The sequence below is a fragment of the Ceratotherium simum genome, chromosome 6 (genome assembly GCF_057802395.1).
Source record: "Ceratotherium simum simum isolate JZ-2026a chromosome 6, ASM5780239v1, whole genome shotgun sequence".
Lineage (NCBI taxonomy): Eukaryota > Metazoa > Chordata > Mammalia > Perissodactyla > Rhinocerotidae > Ceratotherium > Ceratotherium simum.
Window position 1 is genome coordinate 23,062,001 of NC_141905.1, and position 21,719 is coordinate 23,083,719.

The window sequence follows — 21,719 nt, forward strand, 5'->3', positions numbered from 1 at the left end:
CTGGCACCTGCTGTCTTAGGTCTGGTTCCCTAGGAGCAGAGCCTGAGACAGGCCTTCAGATTCCTGTGATTTATTGAGGGAGTGCTCTCAGGAGAAACTTATAAGGGAGGGAATGAGGCAGAAGAGAGAAGGGGAAAGAGTAGAGCAAGCGTGTGGCCTCAGATAAAGTCTAGACCTAACCTGATCCACAGGGAAGATTCTGGAACACTAGGCCACACTGCAGCAAAGAGCTTGTCCTTTGATTGCTTTTAGCACTCAGTCTTTGGCTGTGCGCCTCCTGGCAGGGGTGTGTGTGTGGAGTGGGGGTGGGTACCCTTCCACGCAAGGAGGTCCCTGTCTCCTGAGGGCAGTTCTCTGGTGAAGAGAAATTGTGAGCTGCTGGCAGCCAATACCCTTAGCAGTGGAATGATAGGTGTCAGCTGGTAAAGGAGAGCTTGACAGAGCTCCACAGTGCCTAGTTACTACAGGAACCTGTGAAGATGACAAAGGAGGCACGGTCAGTAGGACTCCAGGAGAACCGCAGACCCAAAAGGGGGGGGTGTCATGGAATCCAAGAGAAGAGTTTCAAGGAAGAAATGGCAACTGTCAAATGCAGCTGTGAGGTCCAGTCTCCAAAAGCAGCATGGACTTTAGCAACCAAGAAGTCATAGGTGAGCTTGCAAGAGAAGTTTCAGAGAACTTCGGAGACGTAGGCCACAGGGCGTTGAGGGTGATGGGTGATCAAGGAAAGTCAGTGAGCATGAGTAGTTTCCTCGACTGAGAAGTCTGCATGAGAAGGAGCAGAGAGAGGCTGGACAGCAAAGGGTAGGGATGCAGCCTGTTAGCCCTCACAACCAGAGCCCAAAGCTCAGACCTGGGGAGGTGGAGAAGGGGAGGGTACAAGAAAAGGGCTGAAGTCACTTCCAGAAGAGAAGGAGGTGATGGTGTCAGGGGCTGGCTGACTGGGGCAGGGACACCACATCCTCTGGGCCTGGGCGGAAGAAGATAAGGCTGGGGGGGATTGAGGTAGGGGGCAGTTAGTAGGGGGTCTATGTGATGACTGAGTAGCTTGCTTAGAGTGAGGTGGGCATGGTTAAGCAGAAGCCTGCAGCAGAAGACCAGGGAAATGGGTAGATGGGTGGGGAGACCATACCCTCAGGTCTCAGTGAGTCTGGAGACCCTGATCTGTTCTGGCATTGACCTGCAGGGCCGAATGACTTTCCCCAAGAGCACCCTATGGCGTTATGTGCGACAGTCATTGAATTCAGGATGGGGGCTTTGCGAAGTAGTTTGGGAAGAACAGAAACCCAAGATGATCCATAGGCTAGAGGATGTGATGTGTGGCTCTAGGTGTGTGGAGGGAGGGCAGTAGGAAGAGCAGAGGGGAATGGTGGGCAGGCTGAGCTCCAAGCTGCCCTGAACCAGGCCCTCCCCTGGGCTTTTCCGGCAGACTTTTTTCTCATTTTAGGGACTTTTCTCATTCTAGGCCCAAGAAGGAAGTAATCGGTCTCAGGAAGAGTTAGTGGGGTGGGGCGGGTGGGTCTTCACGCAGCCTTGCAAGGCAGCCCCAGTATTTAGCTGCATCACTGGTTTCAGGCTCTCAAGCAAGAGTGCCGGGGAGGTTTGCTATTTATCGTGAAGTTAGGGGAGCATGCTGCTCTGCCTCTCCCTCCCCACCCCTGCCCGCTTCCTGTCCTTAAGGCAATAGCCTTCAAACTCTTTGTTTTTAACCGCAACCCGCAAATAAGAATTAATTTTACATCATGATTCAGCAGACATGGGCGCGCACACACATACAAGCATACACACAACTGCAATGAAAGTTTCACAGTACAATCCTCACCCTACTTTGCAGGGTGCTCTTGGTGTTTGCTACTTTATTCTCATTGCTATTTTATTTCATTAAAAAGTGCTGGTCACACCCCACCAAACTGATTTTCCGGGTCATTCCATGTGTCGATGGGTCACGGAGAAGCGCTGCTCTAAGGCAGCGGGGGGCTGGGGTGGCCCCTTTTTGAAGCTCTCGCTGGTGCCATCTCCCCCTCCTCTCGGAGGAGTGTCTGTTCTCAGAGAAAACGCCCCTGCCCTGGGGACGCTGGCAGAAGGCAGTGCCCGCAGTTTAGCAGTGACCAGAATTCCATTTTTAACGTGAATTTTCCTTCTCCTCCTCACCTTCCACCTCCCACCAAAAAGAGAAACTGGCCTCCCTGGAGAAGCCCCAGAGGCGGGGGACTTCCAGGCACCCAGTTCCCCATAGGCATTTCTGTTGCAACCACGCTCCATCATCCTGACTCACTCCTGCATACACACCGGTGCTCACACTCAGAGACCGCATGCCTCCCGACACACACTCCCACGCACACACTCCAGGGGTATAGTTTGTGGTGCCTGCCAGTCCCCACTTCCTTCTTTGGACTTTGCTCTCACCCCCAGTCCCTGTGGAGGGAAGGCGGGGCAGCCTTCTTCCTGTTGCCCAGAAGCCAGAGCTATGTGGAGGAGGGGCAGCGATTGGCTGCTGGGCTCTGAGAATCAGATTGGCTTCCCCAAACTCCCGTAGGAGACACAGGAAGGGCAGTTTGTGCCAGTGCTGAGGCTGGAAGGACAGTTAGAACTGTGGCCTGGGTAGGGGTCGTAGCAACAGAACCCCATGTAAAGTGCAGTCATGGAGAAGAGAAAACCCAAGGTTCCCTTAGAGGGGGGCAGGGCAGGGGTGCTGAGCAGGGGGGTGGCCAGAGACAGTGAGAGAGACAGGCACCAGGGAGAGAGGCTGAGTCAATGCTCCAGGCTCTGTGAAGAACTAGCTATGTGTCCAGTTCTTCATTCCAGAATGCCTGGGACGGCACCTTCTGGGGCTTAACACGAATAGGTTCCTATTCCTTAAATGGAGAAAATCCATGAGGGGCTTGCTATTAGAGACCGGCCAGCATCGCCCATCCTCCCTGAGTCACACGTGGCCCGAGGCCCCAGCACCCCATACCTTGTTTAGGCCCCCTCTCCCCACCTGTCTGTCCCACCGCCAGGAGCAGGGCCTGCTGGAGACCAGGGTCCCTCCAGAAGGAGGCTGGGGCGCTGGGCTCTGAACACTCTCACCTGCCCCAGGTCCCAGGTCCCCTTCCAGGGGACTGGAACCACCTGACTGCTTGGTTGTTTCTTTTTTTTTGGCAGGGTGATTGGGCAGGGGTGGTGGTTTAAAAACAAAAACAAAGACACCCAAACCACTCCTTGACATTCACAAAATAGCTAATTCGCCAAACCTTCATTTTTGTCAATTTATTTAGAAAAAAATTGACATGGGCAAATGAGATACCTCAGTGTTACAACAGAGTATAGAAATGTCTAGCAATAGTCAAATAATTTGATCTTTAAATACAAAATAACCACATGAACACCTAATATACAGGTTTCATCTGAATACATATTTATTAGATAAATATTAGAGGTTGTCACATCATCTAACTACATACAGCTTTGCAAGACTAGAAATCACAATTAGTTTTTTGACCAAAGTATGAAATGGTTGCATTGTACATACATGTACAAAGACAATGAGTTTCTGTGGGAGTTACTTCAGGCTGCACTGTGGGTGTGTTTATGGGTACGTGTGAATCACCTGCGATCATGATATCAAAAATTATACAAAGTATGAATTTGGTTACAATTTTCCTCTGAAATCCCCGTTTCTTTTCATTATTTCCATAGCACCCTAAAAATGCACAGGTGGCAGGACTAGTACACTGAAGCTAAATAGTACATGTAGGTAAAATAAAAACAAAACAGAACAAAACCTCCTTTGCACACAGGGTCAGAGTATCTTACATGAGTGAGACAAATGTGGAGGAACCTCACAGACGCTAACAAACAGGATCTAGTTTTTCCACGTTAAGATGGAGTTCAAGCCTTTTTTTTGTTTGTTTTGTTCCTTAAAATAAAAACAATACACATTCCAAGGAAAATGAATGCATCTGTTAACATGTCTCTATTTCTCATTTACATATGTACACACGTCCCTTGAGTCGCTGCTGCTGATGTCGCCCTATCTGGATGGGTCAGGCGGAGGGAGCAGACGTGTAGCTCTCTGGGGGGGTTAGGGCTTCCGTTAGGAACAAAGGGTTAGAAGTTTCTTAAAAAATAAAACGGCTACAGGGAATATGATACCTGGGTAAAGCTTCAAACCAAGAAGATGGGGAGATTGCCTGTACTGGGGCCTTCCCGCCTGTCGGCGGCGCCCTATCCATCTGGTGGAGTGGCAGCAGACACACGCCTATGGCCTGGGTGGATGCTTGTCATGGAGAAGTGGCTTGCTGAGGCCTCGTTTTTGCTGAGGTTACTTATGGCTCCAAGTAGTCATCCGAAAGGATCAGGGAAGCATCTCCCCAGAGTTCAGAACCGCCCCTGCTCGGGGAGGCTGTCGTCACCTGAAACTGTCACCAGCTGGGGCTTGCCCCAGCCCTGGATGCCTTCATGCCTCCCTCACCCCCTGGCCTGGCTCCAGAATCACTCTGGAAGAGTACATCCCCAGAGCGCGGGCTTCAGGCACCACGGTTCAGGAAAGCTCTTTGCCGAACTTGCTGGTGGAGGCTCGCTTGGGAGGGGACCCAGGAAACCTGCCTCCGGTGCCGAGCCCACGGCTCCTGGAGCCCAGGCTGTGGGGAGCACATCGACCCTCTGCACCAGAAAGCTGGGGGTAGGTCAGCGAGCAGAGTGGGAACTCCCAGTAAGAACCAGACGGACCCCAGGCCTTTCTGGGACAAATAGCATGACAGGAAGCAGGAACTTCTAAGGAAGGCATCTGTCAGTCAGTCTGGGCGGAACATTCCCAGATGGCCCGACACAGTGTGGCCACCTGCTGGGGCTATCGGCCACTGGGCAAGGACGGCCACCTGCTACCTGGCTTTGTTGTGTCCCTACCAGCCGACTGGGGATGGCTCTAAACAGTGGGCGGCCTGGTCTTCTAAGTCATGGTACAGCCACCCATGCTCTTCGTCCCTTCATCTGTACAAATAGCCCTGGTTTTTTTGTTTTTGTTTGTTGTTTTTTAAAAAAAAGGACTCCGTTTTTGTCATTGAGTCAAGGTATTTTAAAAACACCAGCAAAGGCTATAACCAGGTCATGAAAATGTTGACTATTATCAAAGACAATACTAAAATATTCACAAAGATATTTACAAAAGCAATTCTTAAAATAATTGATTTGCATACTGAACACCACGCTGTTTGAAAAAACCTCAACAGGACAAAGGAAAAAAGCAGGGCGCGGGGGAGGCCATGGCAGCTGTCCTACGGAAAACCTTGTGCCGCCGTCTGGTACGGTGACTGGAGGTCAACAGCTGAGGTCACCAGCTGGGGCCACTGTTCTGGTCAAATCCAGAGGAGTGCTGGGGACCACCCGCCACAGAGAGGGAGACGGAGACTGAGAACACAGACAGTGGACGGGAGAGCGGGAGAGGCCCCAGGCAGCAGCAGGAAGGGCGCAACGAGTTTACAGACGTGACCCAAGTGACCCGACAGCCCAGCAGCATCACAGGCCATGCGGCTTAGGGGAGCACAGACGAGCCTGAAACAAAAGGGACACACAGCTACCCAGGAGACTCCGAGAACAGCAGGCCGGATGGAGCCAAGCAGTGGAGGGAAAACCAGAGGCTGCTTCTGCTCCACTGAGCAGGAGTGTGGGGTGCGCTTTCGAGGGCAGAGAAACACAGAGGGAAGGACAGGCTGCCAGCCAAGCGCAGCATCTGAGGCAGCCACAAAGACCACACGATGCTCTCCGGTACATCCCCGCACACGTGGTGCCCGACTGGGCTGGAGCAGGGGGTAGCCTTGAGCATAGAGACGGATGGACAGGGGGGCGGGAGATCCTGCTGGGGAGGAGATACCGATGCCCGGGGATCCTGCTGCTGAGCCCACGCACGCGCCTGAGCCCACATCTCCCCTGCCTTCCCACCATCCCACCTTGCCGTCTGGGTGGACAAAGGGGAGGTGGGACAGAGGGAAGTGGGTGTCCCTCGTAACAGTCTTGGGGAGGTGAGGGAGCAGGAGGAAGGAAACAGAACAAATGGAGAGAAATGGTTTGCTTGCTGTCCAAGTCCAACATTCCTTTTCTCCAGATGACTTCGTAGCTTTAAGTTGTGTTTAAAAACGGGGTGGCTTGGAGCAAAGTTCTAAGTTGCCGTTCCCATTTGACTCCGGCTGGCGGCAGCCCCTGTCCCCCAACTAAGGGCACAACAATTTCAGCTGGGCTCTCTCTCTGGCCCTCAATCCCGGGCCCTGGCCTCAGTCCAAAGGTCCCGGAGCCATCCGCTGCATTGTCCTGGCTCTGAGGAGGCCCTGACCCCCTTTCCCACCCGTGCCCAAGCAGGAATGGCACACCCTCTCTCAAACCCAGAATCCTGTCCTTTTTCTCTGCTCTCTGAGAGAGAGTGTTTACAGGGTATCTGGGCTTAGAGGTCAGGGGTCAAAGTGACAACCTTGGCCCCTGAGAGAGTTCTCTTTCCCAGAGGTTTGTGCTTTTCTGTGGTGGGTGGTGGTGGTGGGCGGGCCATTCTCACTGCTGCTAACCGTCACTGCTCCTCCAAGGCTCGGGGCCTGCCTGGGTCTCGGGGGGGCCTTCTCTCAGGCTCACAGTCACTTGAAGGAGGCTCTGGGCCAGGAAGCAGGGAGGCAGGGTTACAGTTTAGAAACTGGAAGAACCTGGGGGCACTGGAGGGTCTTTTGGAATCAGCACACACAGAGGGACCAGGGAGCCGTTGTCAGCGTGTGCCTCTCAGGGGGCTGGCTCCCATGGCGAGGGTCTTCTCTGGGGCCTGCTCTGGGAGTGGGCTCCAGACCCACACAGCCTTCACAGTGCACCCTCCCGCCCCCTCGCTCTGAGAAGGCCGCAGAAGGGGCGGTCTGAGGGCACGGGCTCCCAGCGGGAAAGTGTGTGTGGGACAGACTGGGAAGGAGGCAGAGTGGGAGGGATGGCCCCGACGGAGGGGTGGGCTTCAGTTGTTCTCAAAGAGAGAGAGGAGGTCATCGTTACTATTGCTCGGCAGGTCGGGGGGGTCCAGGTACGAGAGGAGCTCGTCGGGATTTGTGAGTTCTGGAAGGAGCTGGAAAAGAAGTACAGAAGCCCAGATGAGGTGTCAGCTGAGGGGCCAGGCTGGCCCAGGGTGAGGAATGCAGGGGCACCCCCAGGCTTGTTCATTTTCCCTCTACCTGCCTCCCAGGGTCCTGGCCCAAACAGAGGAAACTAACAGTGCTGGCTGTCCCAATGCACCCAGGCCACTGTGCCAGTCTGGGGCACACTCATGCTTATTTCAAGCCTGGGAGAGAGGCGTCAGCCCACCAGCTGGGAAAGCTCATAGCGGGTCAAGGGGCTTCCTCTTGGTCACAGTGTTCCTCTGGCTCCCTGAGACCCTGCCGTGAGAAGCTGTGGGTCACTTGGGCCTCCCAGCAGAAACCATGTGGCTTTGCACATAAGGCCCGGCGGTCCCCGTAGCTCCCACCACCCTGGACCTCTCCCCAGAGCTCACTGCTCCTTGGTGAGACTATGCCTGACTAGCAGCTCCGCCCTTCCCTGTGGCCCCTGAGCAGAGACTGCAGACTGTCCCTACCCTCTACTGTGAGGTCTTTGGAGTCTTTCTGTCACATGAGGGATCCTCATGAACCTAAAAGCACCCCCACTGGCCTTGTCTGGGGAGGAGAGCTGGGCAAGAATCCAAGATGGCCGCACAGCTAAGTAAACCCCATTCCCCAGAGACTCCAGCACTGCGGGGCTGAGGGTGACAGCAGGGCTGGGACGTGAAGGACAGCAGTGGCTGAAGACAGGGCAGCCTTCCTCTCTGGGAATCTAGAGCCCAGGGGTGTGGGATGGGAGAGGCAAGTGCTGTGCCCTTCCTGGCTAGCCCTGGCCAGCTGCCCAGCACCCATCGTTCAGAACGTCCCCCTCACTCCACCTTCCAGACCATTCAGGTCTCAAGGTGGGAGTCCCATGAATCTCAGCCGCCCACGTCCACCTCAGTGACCCTCTGGCGTGATCTCACTTCACCCACACAGGGGCCTTTCTCAAAGTGAGCGATGGAGCAAGCAGAAGCACAGGGAATGGGCGACACACGGACAAGAAACTGAAGACAGACGTACACCAGTGAGACAGACAGAGGGACCCTGTCACTCCAGCCCCTCCCCTGCCTCGGGCTAGAGAGTGTGGCAGACACGGAGATGGCAAGCTCAATGTGGGGGGAGAGGGCAGGGGTGGGGTGAGCGGGAGAGAAGGGTAAGGACCCTCCTGTGCTGCCTCCAGGACCTGGGCGCAGAAGGACTCTGAGCGCTTGGGGTGAAGGCGGGGCCGGGCTGGGCTGCAGGACTGTGGCCAAGGGGGTGAGGGGGCAGGGGCTGGCAGGGTGAGGGAAGGGACGCTCGTACCCTTGGTGAGGCTTCCCCATTGTGGGGTTCCTTGGTTCTGGAGCCAGGGGAGACTGGATGGGCCCACCCACCACCCACCCCCTCACAGCTGCACCTCCTCCACCCCCGGCCTCAAGCCCTCAACACCCACCCTTGCTCTTGGGCAGGCCCCAGCGCCAGGCCTAGCCCCAGGCCAAGGCGAGTGGCAACCCCAACTTACATCCAGCGAAGGCTCCGGCATGTCAGACGCTCCCTGCGCTCCGGCCTGACCCTCTAAGGCTGAGGAGGGGTTAAAGGTCAGGTCGCTGTGTGGATGGTTGCTGGGAGCGGCCTGTGGCGGTTGCCGGGGAGGCTGGGAAGGAGGAGGAGGAGCCCCACTGTGATGTAATGGAGGCCCTGCCTGGCTGCTGGGGTGTGGGACGTGCAAACCTTGTTGTATGGAGGGATGGGGCTGGTCAGAACTGCCAGCGTGTGGCATCTGTGGAGGAGGAGAGAGCAGGAGAAAAGAAAGGTGAGGTGACGAGGCACAGCGACGAGATGCCCGGAGAAATGAAAACCAAACAAAACCAGGAAAATAACGAACCCCCAAAACAAAGCCTCCCCTTTACAAAGCTGAATGCTTTTTTTTTTTTTTTTTGCAAAGAAACATAAAGTCCTCCTCAAAACCGCTGGTCAGGGAGGCTGTGGAGAGGAAGGCGGGGGAGCCGGCCTCTGAGGCCGCGTGGGCCGGGAGGGAGGCGGCTCTGGGCTCTGAGACAAGCACAGACACTGACTGCCCCTCTGCCTCTCCAGCCCGGACACCATCACAATGAACAACAGCGAGGGCAGGATGGAGAAGGAAAATGGGCATGTTTCCAGGGAGTGGGGAGGCGGGAGGGTGCCGCTGGCAGCGTGGTGCAGGCCCCCGAGGGCCGGGGCGGTGGAGAGCAGACACGGACAGACAGCATGGGGCAGGCGTGCAGCTCAGGAGGGGGTCTGAGCCCTCCAAGTGTGCCCTGGGTGGGGGGCGATGCTGGGCACGAAGGTTCCTGCCGAGAGCCCGAGGTGGTGGCAGCTGGGGCCTTGGTGCAAACCCTGCCTGCTGCCTGGGGTAGGGTGGAATTGACCAGAAGTTAAAGGAATAGAGCAGGGGCTTTTCAGTACTGCCAGACCCTTCCTCCTGGCCACCCATCTAGGCAGCTACAGGCCACACCCACAGGGTGCTGAGGAAGGCAGGCACCTCCGTGCCTCCCAGAGCCCAAGGGTTCATGAAGGGCGTGCCTCGCTGAGGTTGGGGCAGGTCATGCTTCTCTAACAGGTGAACCAGAGGACCCACACCCTCCATGTGCAGATGCACTGACACACGGGGGCTGTGGGCGGGTGAGATTGCAACTGCCCCTGCTCGTCTGTTGGCTGCTCCAAGCAGCCCCTTCTTCAGAGCTTAGATCTCAGAGAGAAAGGCCGAGCCCAAGCCCTCACCCCACTCCCAGCACCCCTGACAGACCCCCGGCCCCACTTGCACTCTGCTAATGAAGAGGAGCTCACTGACTGGCCAGGCCGCTCAGTCGGAATGCGCAGCCCAGTGACCAAATGTCTCCTTGGTCTTTCATTGCCCTCCTCCTCACCCCGTCTTCTGGGCCACACAGACATTTACACTTTCTTCCTTCGTGAGTTTGGAAATAGCAGCCACATCATCTCTGATCCTCTCTAGACTCTAGTTCCCCTTCCCGTTTCTCTTAAATGCTATTCCTCAGGCCTTGCTGTGGGCTGGCCTCTGCTCATGGTCCAGGTGGACCCACACAGCACAGTGCCCCTCCAGCCCGGGCCCTAAGAATGGGCGATGACCACATGACCATGGGGTTGGTGACCTGGGGGACCGTGTGTGGGATGCACATGAGGTGAGAAGGACCAGGAGAGGCTGGAGGAACAGCTACCACAGCTGTCAGTATGAGGCCAGCTTCTGACTCCCACCCATGTCTGTGGATGCCTCACAGTGTCTATTCCGGGGGGGGAGTGGGGGGAGCAGGAAGCAGGGAGGGGCTCTATACTCCTGGGGCAGCCCACCCAGGACAGACAGTCCCTGGATCTCTGACACTCTTGGCCCTGACATCTTGCTGGAATGTCCCAAGGCTTGGAGGGGCAGGTGCTCTCAGGGACCTGCTGATATACCAGTCAACTTGACACCTGGTTGGGAGGTGTCCTTGGGCGAATCAGTGTCTGGCTGGAGCCCTCCCCCAGTCCCCATGTACATGGGAATCCTTCCCGGCCGCATGCTCAGCTGGGGGCCAGGCTGCTCTGGCTGGGCAGCTGTGGGGGAAGTTTATCTGTGACTGCATGACCCCACCTTGCACAGCTGTACTTCTGGGTCCAGTTGCTGTCTAGAGAGAGCCCAGAAATGGGGAAGGACAGTGCATAACTGGGGAGCATCCTGGGGGACTGTCAAGTCAACTCCTGGGCTTAGGTCCCTCTGCAAAGAATCCCAGGGGCAGGGCTAACGAAGCAGGAGAAAGCCTTGTTGGACACAGGAAGCATACAGCATCCTGCTGCCATTTTCCAGCGGTGGGAACTGTGAGGGCTTAGCATGTGCAATGTGAATGTGTGTGGGGTGTGATCTGGGTGACTCCTGGGTGTGGAATGCTGAGATCCTGAGGAGCAGGGCTGGGAAAGGGGGGCCAGGAGTGAGGCCCTCAGAAGTTGGAAGCCCTACGGGGCAGAAAATAACTTGCAAAAATGTGGCTGAAGCCCCAGGAAAGCAGCTATTTCTGACTTGGCATCCTGGGGTCCCACGGCCAAGATGATACCGTGCCCCTCACCTAGAGTGAGTCCTTTTGGTTAAATAGTCACTCTTGCAGAGAACCGGGCGGCTCAGGCCCACAGGCAGCCCCTGATCCAGTGGCAGAGCCAACTCCAGTTGGAACACACTACAATCCAGAGGCCCCTTTCTTCCAGGCCACGTGATGGAGGATGAGAGGGCCTGGAGTGGTACCTTCTGGTGTAGGCCCACCCAACCCCACTGCCAGACACTGGCGAGAGCCCTGGAACCTTCTCTCTGGCTGGTGTGGCCAGGACCTTAGTGACTGCCCCTCCCCTCCTGGGCCTCCTCCTCCTAAGGTGAGAGACCAGGGACAGACAGAATAACGGAGGCCTCAGACTTCAGCCTCCAACTGTTCCTCCTCCACGCAGGCGTTGCCAGGACGTGTGCTCCACTTGCACATGGCCAGGGCCTGTCTGGCTCACACCAGGTACAAGGCCCGGCCCGGAGCGCAGGCTCAGGAAACGTCTGCTAAATGGAGTAGAACCCTCCACTGCTCACTAGACGAGGACTCGGAAGGCAGCCAGGCCTCCTACCGCTGCCGTCGGGGCCACAGGAAGGGGAAGCCTCTGGACGGCACCAGACACCTTACCCGTGAGGAGCTTTCTCAGCAACACAGGGTATGTGTTAATAAATGTGCAACAGGACGAGAAGGGAACACTCTCAGCATACGTAGCCTTCCCAACATTTCTTTTTGCAGGAGTGGTGATACCTTGAAGATTCAGACCCCTGGGGAGTAAGCGCCTAGTTTGGGACAAAATTCTAGATGGCTGGAGCTATCTAAATGGCTGTAAGTGTGTGTGAAAGTGGGGGAGAGGGTGGGCGGGGGTGTGGTGTGTGTGTGTGTGTGTATGGTGGGTGTGCAGGGATATATGGGCGCATATGTAGTGGGTGTGCACACGTGCATGTGTATGCACAGAGAGTGTGTGCAGGGAGGAGACTGAAGCTTCCCCCATCTCCTGAGAATTCCATGTCCTGGGTGAAACAGCCAAGTCCAAGGACCCTGCTGGGCCATGACCCAGCCTCGGTCAGGCCTCTCCCTGCCTTCTGAGCTCCCAGACCCAATCCTCAGTCCTCCCCTTTGCCTGGGAGGGAACTAGGCAAACATCAGAAAGGTCCCAGAGGGAGCCCTCTGCCCCTGTCAGCCCCACACAAAGGCGAGGAGGAGGTACTCACAGTCTCCTGCATGGGGTGACTGAGGGGCTTCTCAAGGGCGGCCATGTTGTTGGGCATGTCCGGGGGGTGGGAGAGCTGAGGGGGCCCGTGCATGAAGTCGTTCATGGACGTCCCGCCGGGATTCCCATGGGGGAAGTCAAAGTTGCCATGGCCCTGGTAGTTGTTGCCTGGGAGGGAACAAATGGCAGCGGGGTGGGGTGTCATCACCCAGAAGGAAGATGTCGCCTCCGGGGATCGGGCAGTGTGTAAATTAAGAACCAGGTCGTGTCCTCCTGGGAGGCTGAACTGGCTCCTGCAGACTCAGACCTCCAAGCTGTACAAGGGGGCAGCGATGCAGCCTTCTCCATGGGCCTCAGCACCCCAGATCATGTGCTGTTCTACAGCTGCGAGGAAGGGCAGAGTGGGAGAAAGGGACGGGCCAGGTTCCTGTGGTGGCAGAGGACGTGGAATGAGGCCCAAGTCTCAGCCTTCCACAGGATCTGCGGAGCTAGCCCCCTGGGTGGCTGCACTTCATCACTGGGATGACCAGGCCTCGAGGCGGAGGCCGGGATCTGCCAAGTCCATGAAGAAAGCTGTACAGACTCAACATGACACCATAGAAGCCAGCTGTCTGGCCTCATGGAGGCCTCCGTGGAGGCCACTGCTCCCTCCAGCACGTGGCCGTAGCGAAAGGTCGGAGGATCAGCACACTGCAAACTGGGGCCATCGGCATGTTGTGGACTCGGGCTAGATGGGCTAACCTCTCTGGGTCTCTATCCTCCAGGAGCCCTGGGGCACTAAAAGCAGGGATCCTGTGGGGGAGCTGCATCCTGAGTTTCAGGGTGGGTACTTTCCAGGAACCGAGGGCAGTAGGGGTGAAGCTTGGTCTTGGCAGCAAGGAGAGTAAGAAGGTAGTAACAGTGACCTTGGTGGCCAAAGGGTGGAGCTCCAGGCCCCTAAACTCTGTCCCTGGAACGGTGAGACAGCTGCAGGGACAAGGAAAATACAGATGTCAGAGAGAAACACGGGAGGGCCAGGGGAAGGGCCAAGACCTCCAGGTGGGAGTGTTCTCTGCTAGCGGCCCCAGGGAACACTTGGGCTGGGAAGAGGTGGCAGTTGTGTTCCTAGCAAAGCAGGCTCTGAAGCCACTGGGCTTGGCACCTGCCCAGAGTCCAGGAGCTTTCAGGAGAGGAGACTGGGCAGGGTGGGGTGGGAGAGGCAGGAGGTTGGCTGCTGGGGCAGCTCCTCACTCCTGCCTTCCCAGCTGGGTGCCAAACCTCAGGGCTGGATGAAACCAGGTGGGTGGACCAAGAGGGGAGGAAGGCACTGCTTGGGACACTGTACCCCCAAGTCCAGTGATGTGGGGTTGATTTTTGGGAGTGTGAGTTACCTCTGCCTCTTCACACCACACCCGCCCTGCACCTGCCACCATCAGCCCAGAAATCCTGTGCCCCTGCTGGGACTTGGGGCTGCCATCCTCCCTCCCTCCTGGTCCGGCATCACTCACCTTGGCTGCTGTAGTCGTTGGAGTTGGTGCCCCCGGGTGGAGGTGGGAGAGGGTAGGGGGACGGGCCAGGGCCCAGAGCTGCGATCATCTCCATGACATTGGGCATGATCATCTGGCTGGGACTCATGGTCTTGAACCGCTTGGAGGGGATACCATCAGGGTCATCCTTAATGTGTAGGTCTGACTTGATGGGCACTGGCCGCCAGCTGCACGTGGGGTCGATGGTGACCTCTTCAAACTCGGAGCTGGGGGGAGCAAGGGGGCAGAACTAGGCTCTGGGGTGTGGGGCTTTGGACACCAGAGCCTCCAGCTTGGACAGACACTGAGGCGTCCTTGCCCAGGCCCCCCGCCCCCATTCTCACCATGCTCTGCATATGATAGAAGTGTGGGGACTTTTCACATCTTTTGAGAGACGGGGAGACTGTGGCTAGGAAAAGCAAGTGGCTGGGCACGGGGCAACTGGCCCCAAGGCCTCCCACCCAGGGAGTGGCTGTTGGGGGCACTATCAGCTTCCTGCTTTGGCTGAGTTTGGTCTTTTCTGGAAAGTTCATTTGCTCCCAGGTACAGTCACCGAGAGGTGAGAGATGTGGGCAAGCGGTCTGCCAGCCTGGGGAGGGGAGAGGGTCTTGGGGATGCCCATGTGTCACCTTGTCCCATCTAGGCCAGCATACCCGCCCCACCCCACAGGCCCCTAGCTGGGCCCACTTACTGTTGGATGGCGTTCAGGATGCCCCACATGTACTGGTCCACCTCCAGGCCCTCGAGCAGAGCAGTTTTACTGCAAAAGGAGAGAGGAGGGCTTGACCTTTGCTCCTGGACCCTAGGGGGTGTGGGCACAGCCCACCCCTCCACACTGTGTCTATGAGACCTTGTCCCTGCCACTGGTTACTACTGGAGGCACTGACAGGAGAGGGCAACCTTGTGACAGCTTGATACAGAGGGACTGCGCACAGCCCCCACAGTCTGAGCCCTCTGCTGTGTCTGGGTTCTCTTTTGCTTTAGGGAAGGTGGAGTGGCTGGACCCTGAAGAGCAGGGCCAGAGGGGCCCAGCGGAGGTGAGGAAGCTTCTGCTGGGGGGCGTTACTCACTTGCACACAGGACACCTCCAGGTCCCTCTCTCGCAGTTCAGCTGCAGGTACGACTCTAGGTCAAAGCACTGTGGAGGCCGAGAGACAGACAGACAGACAGATGAGACCAGAACTCGCAGGAACTGCCTAGATGCAAGGCTACTGCCTCTGGGACCCTAATGAAGACCCCCCACCAGGGAGGGACACAGGTGGTGGGCTGGTTGTTGGGTGGGGTGATGATCATGCTGACTTTCTGCTGAGTCCCTGCATGCCTCTGCCTGGTCCTCCTCACACCACCCCCCGTGCCGCAGGTGACCCGTGCCTATGTCCTTCAGGAAGCCTTCCTGATGCCCCCGCAGCTGCCCTTCACTGATCCTGCCCCGTGAGAGCCCCTCCACTGAGGCTGGGGGCAGCGTGGACTCCGGCCTTCCCATCAGCCCAGCCCAGGCACCGAGAACACACCCAATCTGGTTCATCAATGTGTGTCAGACAAATAAAGCAACCAGATGTCCACCTTCCCTGCGACGTTCTCCCAGAAAGAGGGAGGGAGGAGGGAAAAGGGAGGAAGGAGGAAGTCTCCTGCCCCACTACAGGCCCTCGGGACCAGCTGTGTGTGCTGCTGGGGCCAAGGGTTTGCCCAGCCTGGCCCCGCAGCCTCCTCTGCCTCCCAGCCCACCCTGCACGCTCATACCCAGGCTCCCCAGGGATTGCTTCTCACACCCCTCTTCTGAGATTCCTTCTCAAGCAGCCCCTGCTCAATGAATCTCGCCCACCCTGGGTTGCCCGAATTTGCTCTGTTGTAGCCACCCAGACTGTGACACTCATTCTACCCATTTCCTGAGCACCTGCTTGGGCAAGGCCCTGGGACACAGCAGAGACCAGGCAGAGGCATTCCCACTCTCAGGTCCTGACCCAGCCATGGCCAGATGTGTGGGACTTCCAGCAGGCACCTGACATCTGCCAGGATAGGGACTGTCTAAATCTGGTTCTGTAGCCCCCTGAGAACCCAGCCCTGAGCATGCAAAGATGCTCAAAGGACAAATGATAGCTGGAGTGAGTGAAATCTGCTGCTGATGGCCACGATGTCCTTCAGGGGTCAGAAAGAGGCCCCGCTGCTCCCTCTGCCTAACCCCTCGCCACCCCAACCAGACTCCAGGCTGTTCCTCTGCAGCTGTGCCTGTCGGGACCAGTCACCTGGACGTGCTTGCAGTCGTGGCCTCGAGCAGGCAGCTGGATGCGCCGGAATGTGATGGGGCACTTCAGAGACACCTTGATGGCCGTCTGCTCCACGCCATCCTCCCCGTTGAGGGTCGTGTTGCCCGACGAGGCAGCCACGCTGCTGAAATTCCGCTTGACTGTGGGGTGGGGGGCACAGGTGGATGAGGAGGCAGGGCCATCCTGCACACACCCCCCCACGGCCTCATGCAGCTGAAACACCCTGGTCCTCCAGCCCCCTAAACCCTGGGCGGTCCCGTGAATAACTTCAGTGAACCCCGGCCCGATCAAAGGGGAGCTCGGGACATCCAGCACTCTGGAACAGCAGCTCCCAGGTGCAGCGTGTGTAGAGTACCGCGCCCCTGGAGGTGGCCCACCGCGCAGTTCCCCAATCTCTGCAGAACGGGCCCTGCCCTCACTAGGATGGGCACTTTCCACAAAACTTGCAGAAATCCAGTCTGGCCCTTCCTCACTGATTTTCTGGGTCAGTGGAGAGGCCCCTCAGGCACTTCTGCACTTAATTCTGCAAGTGTGGAAATGGGAATAGACAACTGCCTGGCGGGATTCTAGGGCTCAGGAGGTAATGTGAAGAAGCACAATCATAGGTGAAACAGAGGTACCCCTCCCTGCATGGCGCCCCCTCAGAGTGGTCACCTAGATGTTTTCTCCAAAGCAGTGGACTGAGCCAAGTCCCTCCCTCTAGAGTTTAGGTATGAGCTGTGGGGTGGGGGTGCCAGTCTGGAATCAACCCCGTGCCTCCCTCTCAGTGAACATACCACTTGTCAGTTCCTCCCATCCTTCCAGGTGATCACCTCCTCCAGGAAGCCTGCCTGGCCTGTCTATACCACAGCATTTTGTTTTAATCTGCCTCACGTCCTATGCTGTGAGCCAGGCAGGTCAGAATTCCCACCAGGTCTTACAGTACTGCGCTCATCTCATCATCCCCACAGCCCCGGAAGGAGGGGCAGGAGTCGGGGGTGGGGGCTGGTGCCAAGGAAGACTCAGGGCCCAGTGTGTCGTGCATGGAGCCAAAGGTTGGTCCCGGGTGGATGGCGACCACTTCCTGGCCCCAGATACAGCGGGGCTGGGGGCTGGCTCTCGCTCCCCGTGCCCCCACTCACTTTTGGTGATGCAGTGCTCTGCAGGCAGGAGGCGCTTCTTGAGGAGGCCTTGCAGCACGGAGCGCACGGAGGGCCGGTGGACCAGCTGCAGCACGAAGAGGTGGGACTGCCGAGAAAGAGTGGATGCTCGGTCCCTGCCCCATGGTCCTCATCACCCTGCCCCACCTGCAGCCACCTGCACCAGTGCCCGAGGGCCCCTGGAGGCCAAGCGCAGGAGAGGGCCCATGTTCACAGTGATGCCACTCTAGGAGCGGGTCTCCCTGGACCTGGGAGAGAGCCCTCAAGGCCCACGATGTGCCCAGAGACCTGTGAGCCTGGGGACCCAGGCTGGGGTCACTACCCAGGGATAGCTGCCTCTGCTCTAGGCTGACAAGACTGACTATGACACTGAAATACCCCTGGGACGATGTTATGGGACACCGAGCATCAGGACTGGAGCCTGCCTCACTTCCTAACCTCACCCACCACTGCTCCCCATCATGTGTCTTCCACCCTTCCTGCCAGAAGGCAGCATCCCTGTCTTCACTCCTCCAGGAAGCCTTCCAGGACTGCACACCCTCACAAGCCACCCCAGACTCCTCACTCTGACAGCATCCTCCCATCTTGTGACTCCTATCTCCTGATGGCCTCAGCGCACAAGGGCAGGATCTGTGTCTCTGAGAGGGGCCAGCAGAGTGGGATAGGCAATCTCCTTCTATGTAGGTCTCCTAGCAAGCCCTGTGTGCCAGGCCCTGATCTCTGGGGAAAGGAGTGTGGCTCAGTCTCATGGTCTCATATCACAGTCACAGTGGAAGGACACACATGCACACACACATGATTCTAGGGCAGTGGGTGGGTAAGGAAGGGAGAGAGCTAACACCAGACTCGGTGGAGTTGGGTCTAGGGGAAAAGGTGATGAGAACATAAAAATTTCTTGTAGGGCTGGCCCCGTGGCTTAGCGGTTAAGTGCACACGCTCCGCTACTGGCGGCCCGGGTTCGGAACCCAGGCGTGCACCGACGCACCACTTGTCCGGCCACGCTGAGGCCACGTCACACATACAGCAACTAGAAGGATGTGCAAGTATGACAGACAACTGGGGCTTTGGGGAAGGAGAAAAGGAGGAGGATTGGCAATAGATGTTAGCTCAGGGCCGGTCTTCCTCAGCAAAAACAGGAGGATTGGCATGGATGTTAGCTCAAGGACAATCTTCCTCACAAAAAAAAAAAAAATCTTTTGTAAACGACGCCAGAACAGAGCCGAGCTTTGAGGGACACACAGAACTTCACCGACGGAAGGTGGGAGCACGGTAGGGAGCGTCCAGGAGGGGCTATAGGAGTAAGCAGAGGCGAGCGTGCAGATGGCACAGAGGCCGTGGTGTAAGAGGGGACGAGGCCACATCTAAGGCCAGAGCATGATGGCTTTGGGGGCCCTCCCCAGTTTGTTTTATTCCAGAGCCCTGGGGGACTGCTGAGTGTTTCTGGAGAGTTTCTGAAAGACCACTTTGGCGGCCGTGGAGAGGGGGATGGAGACCCAAGGACAAGGCTGAGAACTAGAGGGGGAGAGGCCCTCAGCCCCGCCAGGCACACTCACGCAGCAGCAGGCCGTGACGGTGATCTGGATGGTGTTGCGGCCCGGCTGGCACACGTGCTTGAGGTGCAAGGGCTTGTGGGAGGTCTTGTTGTCGCCGCGCTCGATGGTGAGGGGTGTGGCGTTCACGCTGACCTGCACCGAGGCCGGCCAGTTGGTGTTCATCTGGCGGTCCTCGTGGTGGTAGCACTTGAACTGCAGCTCCAGGTCAGACCTGGGGGTGGGCGTGAGGCTCAGGTGGGCTCTGCCAGGGGGCTGCCTGTGGCCTTGATGACGCCTGGCCAGGCCACACACCCCTAACTCGCCACAGCCCCGCGAGTACCTCAGGACCCCATCCTCAGCTGCGACTGCTCTACCAGCCTCCCAGAACTCTCCTCTTACCCTGCCCACAGCTCTAATCAAAAGCCATCCCAACAACCCAATCCCCCCCACCTCCCACATATCGTTCACTCCAGCTGCCCACAGCTCCAATCAAAACCCATCCCAACAACCCAATCCCCCCCACCTCCCACATATCGTTCACTCCAGCCACACCCCACAGCTCTGGCTACAATCCCCCCACCATCCCCTCCCCGTAAGGCGACTCCTGTTCTCCCAGGACAGAGAAAGAGGGACAAAAAGGATAGACACTAATTTGACAAGACCAGTTGGGAGACAACTGTTAGAAGAAGCACCCCAGGCCAAAACCATGTCCAGTTCAGCTGCCCCCGAGGCAGGCCCTGAGGACACAGCACTGAAGGAGTCCCCATGAACCCAGCAGTGACCACGTACGTGTGAGAACCAAGCGGGGCCAGCAACCAGGGTCACGGGAGGCCTCCAGGCGAGGGCACTCGCGGATGAGCAGGACCCTGCACAGGGTCTCTCCACCCTCCTGCCTGAGCGTCTGACCTCTCGAGCCCACCCCAGCTCTATCTCCAGTCCTCTCTGCAGCTGGCTCAGTGAGGTCGAGGCAACAGGCCAGCTGTGTGTGCAAGCGTGCGCGCGCACGTGCCCAGCTCAGACCCATCTCATGCCCTCAAGGTGCTCACTGGGCAGCTGAGGGGCTCTACTCACAGGCATCGTGGTGTGAGTCCTGCCTGAGGAGGAGGGACTGAGGGTGGAGACACCAACGGGTTCTGGCATCCAGAGGCCTGGGCCAAGTCCCAGCTCTGGCCCTCGCCAGCTGTGAGGACTCCCCCAAGTGAATCAACTGCTCTGGCCTCAGTTTCCTCACTGTCAGTGGGGCAAGCATTGCCCACTCACAAGAGCAAAGGAGATCAGGTGTGGGAGGGGTGGAACACAGGGCCTCGCCCAGCAGGCGTCCTGCAGACCCTGCACCCAGCGCGTCCAGATGTTTGAGCAGCAGCCCTGCTGGGGGCCAGCCCCTTGCAATCTGTAGGGCTTGCCGGTCCCGTCTGACCCAGCCTGCTCCCACTCCAGCCTCATCTCTCAACACTCCCGCCTCTGGCCATGATGAGCCACGTTCAAGCTCCCCCTTGCCAATGTAGTAAGTTGAATTCGAACACCTCCTTCTCAGCCTTATGTCTGAGCTAGCCACCTTTTTCCCCGGGGAAGTTGTCCCTGACCACTCTTTCAGGACTAGGGTGAGTGACAGCTGCTCCCTGACCTTGGGCCACTACGCCGAGGCTGCTCGCCTGTCTCCCTTGCACCTGCAGGTTCCCCAGGGCCTGGCACAGGGCAGGGCCCAGTCAATGACACTGCACAGGTGAAGGTGGCAGGTAGAGAATGCTATCACCTGACGAGGGCAATGCCCGGGCCTGGGGATGTCCCCACCAGGGCCTCCTTCCCCTGGCGTGGGCCTGTGCCCTGCCTGACACTCACCTCCACATCAGCGTCTGGTGGACCGTGGGCCTCAGGTGAAAGACGTGGTTGCTGACGGCCAGGTTGTGCTCGAGGCGGAAGGGCTCCAGCACCACACCATCCCGCACAGGGAACGTGAGCCGCAGCTCGTCATTGTGGTTGGCTGGGTGGGGGAGGAGCCGGTGAGTCACATGCCCGTGGCCACCAGGGGCACACGGAAGCACGGGTGCCAGGGCCACGGATAGGGCTCGCTCACTCACACAGCACAACACGCTTGGCTGCACACTCAGAGGAACACACAGGCATGTGTGTTAACAGGGCGACAGAAGCTGGGCTGTGTGCCCAAGCGCACACCAGGGAGCCCATCACGACCACCCCTAAGTCCCATGTCCCACTCATCCCAGCTCTGCGTCCCCTCTTGCCCCCACCTGCTCCCTGCTCTGGAAGCCCCAGGCTCCTCCTCCTAGCCCCTTTCCACAGCTGGCAGCTGCTTTTCCTCCCGGCCTCCAGCTGCTCAGGCAGGTGGTGAGGAGGCCTGTTGGCAGCCAAGCCCCACCACGAAGTTCCCTTTTGGGTGGGGCTTACCTGCTTTCAAGCCCTCCTGCCCTTTCCATGTGCCCAGCCCCCACAGGCAGTCCGACTTCCAAGGCCCCTGGCTCCTGCTGTAGGGCCCTGGGTGGAGCTGCCCGGAGCTGGCCAGACAGAGAGGGAGGCAGTGGGGCCCTCACCTGGGGGTGGCGGCAGAGCGCTCATATTTGGCTTGATGTCCGGCGGGAAGGGTGGTTTAACATCTTGACTGGGGGACAGGTACGGGGGGATGCTGCTCCCAGGGGTCATGGGGGGCGTGGGATTTCCTGGAACAGGTGAGTGGGGGTAATTTGCCACCGGAACTGGCCTGGGAGGCTGGAGGGAAAGAGGAACCACACATGGGTCATGGGTGCACAGGCATACACCCCACCCATGCCAGGGTTTAGGGCTATGGCCCTCCCTCCCCTAAAGGAAGAGAGCCTCCCAGGGAGACCGTCCCCCCCCCGGCTGGCACTCAGGCCTCTGCCCCTATCTGAAGACAGCTGGGCCTGTAAAGGGTCTCCCTACCCACTTGGGTCATGGTGCCATGGGGGGCTGCAGGGTCCCCCAC

At 58.0% G+C, this 21,719-nt stretch overlaps 1 protein-coding gene across 9 annotated transcripts in view; it reads right to left on the bottom strand.

Annotated features, from left to right (window-relative positions):
• Positions 1 to 3,374: 3,374 nt before the first annotated feature.
• Positions 3,375 to 21,719, bottom strand: part of ZMIZ1 (zinc finger MIZ-type containing 1) — a 236,979-nt gene continuing 218,634 nt past the window's right edge. For 8 of the 9 annotated variants that reach the window (XM_087431979.1, XM_087431980.1, XM_087431981.1 and 5 more), the window contains 11 exons: positions 21,310 to 21,484; positions 20,603 to 20,744; positions 18,785 to 18,995; positions 17,214 to 17,319; positions 16,072 to 16,232; positions 14,899 to 14,966; positions 14,520 to 14,588; positions 13,811 to 14,055; positions 12,325 to 12,491; positions 8,578 to 8,835; positions 3,375 to 7,066 (listed from right to left, as the gene is read on the bottom strand). In XM_087431979.1, the coding sequence (XP_087288105.1) occupies positions 6,959 to 7,066; positions 8,578 to 8,835; positions 12,325 to 12,491; positions 13,811 to 14,055; positions 14,520 to 14,588; positions 14,899 to 14,966; positions 16,072 to 16,232; positions 17,214 to 17,319; positions 18,785 to 18,995; positions 20,603 to 20,744; positions 21,310 to 21,484 (1,710 nt within the window). In that variant the 3' untranslated portion in view covers positions 3,375 to 6,958. The remainder of the gene's footprint in view (positions 7,067 to 8,577; positions 8,836 to 12,324; positions 12,492 to 13,810; positions 14,056 to 14,519; positions 14,589 to 14,898; positions 14,967 to 16,071; positions 16,233 to 17,213; positions 17,320 to 18,784; positions 18,996 to 20,602; positions 20,745 to 21,309; positions 21,485 to 21,719) is intronic. The other variant, XM_087431983.1, reaches the window with a different exon arrangement.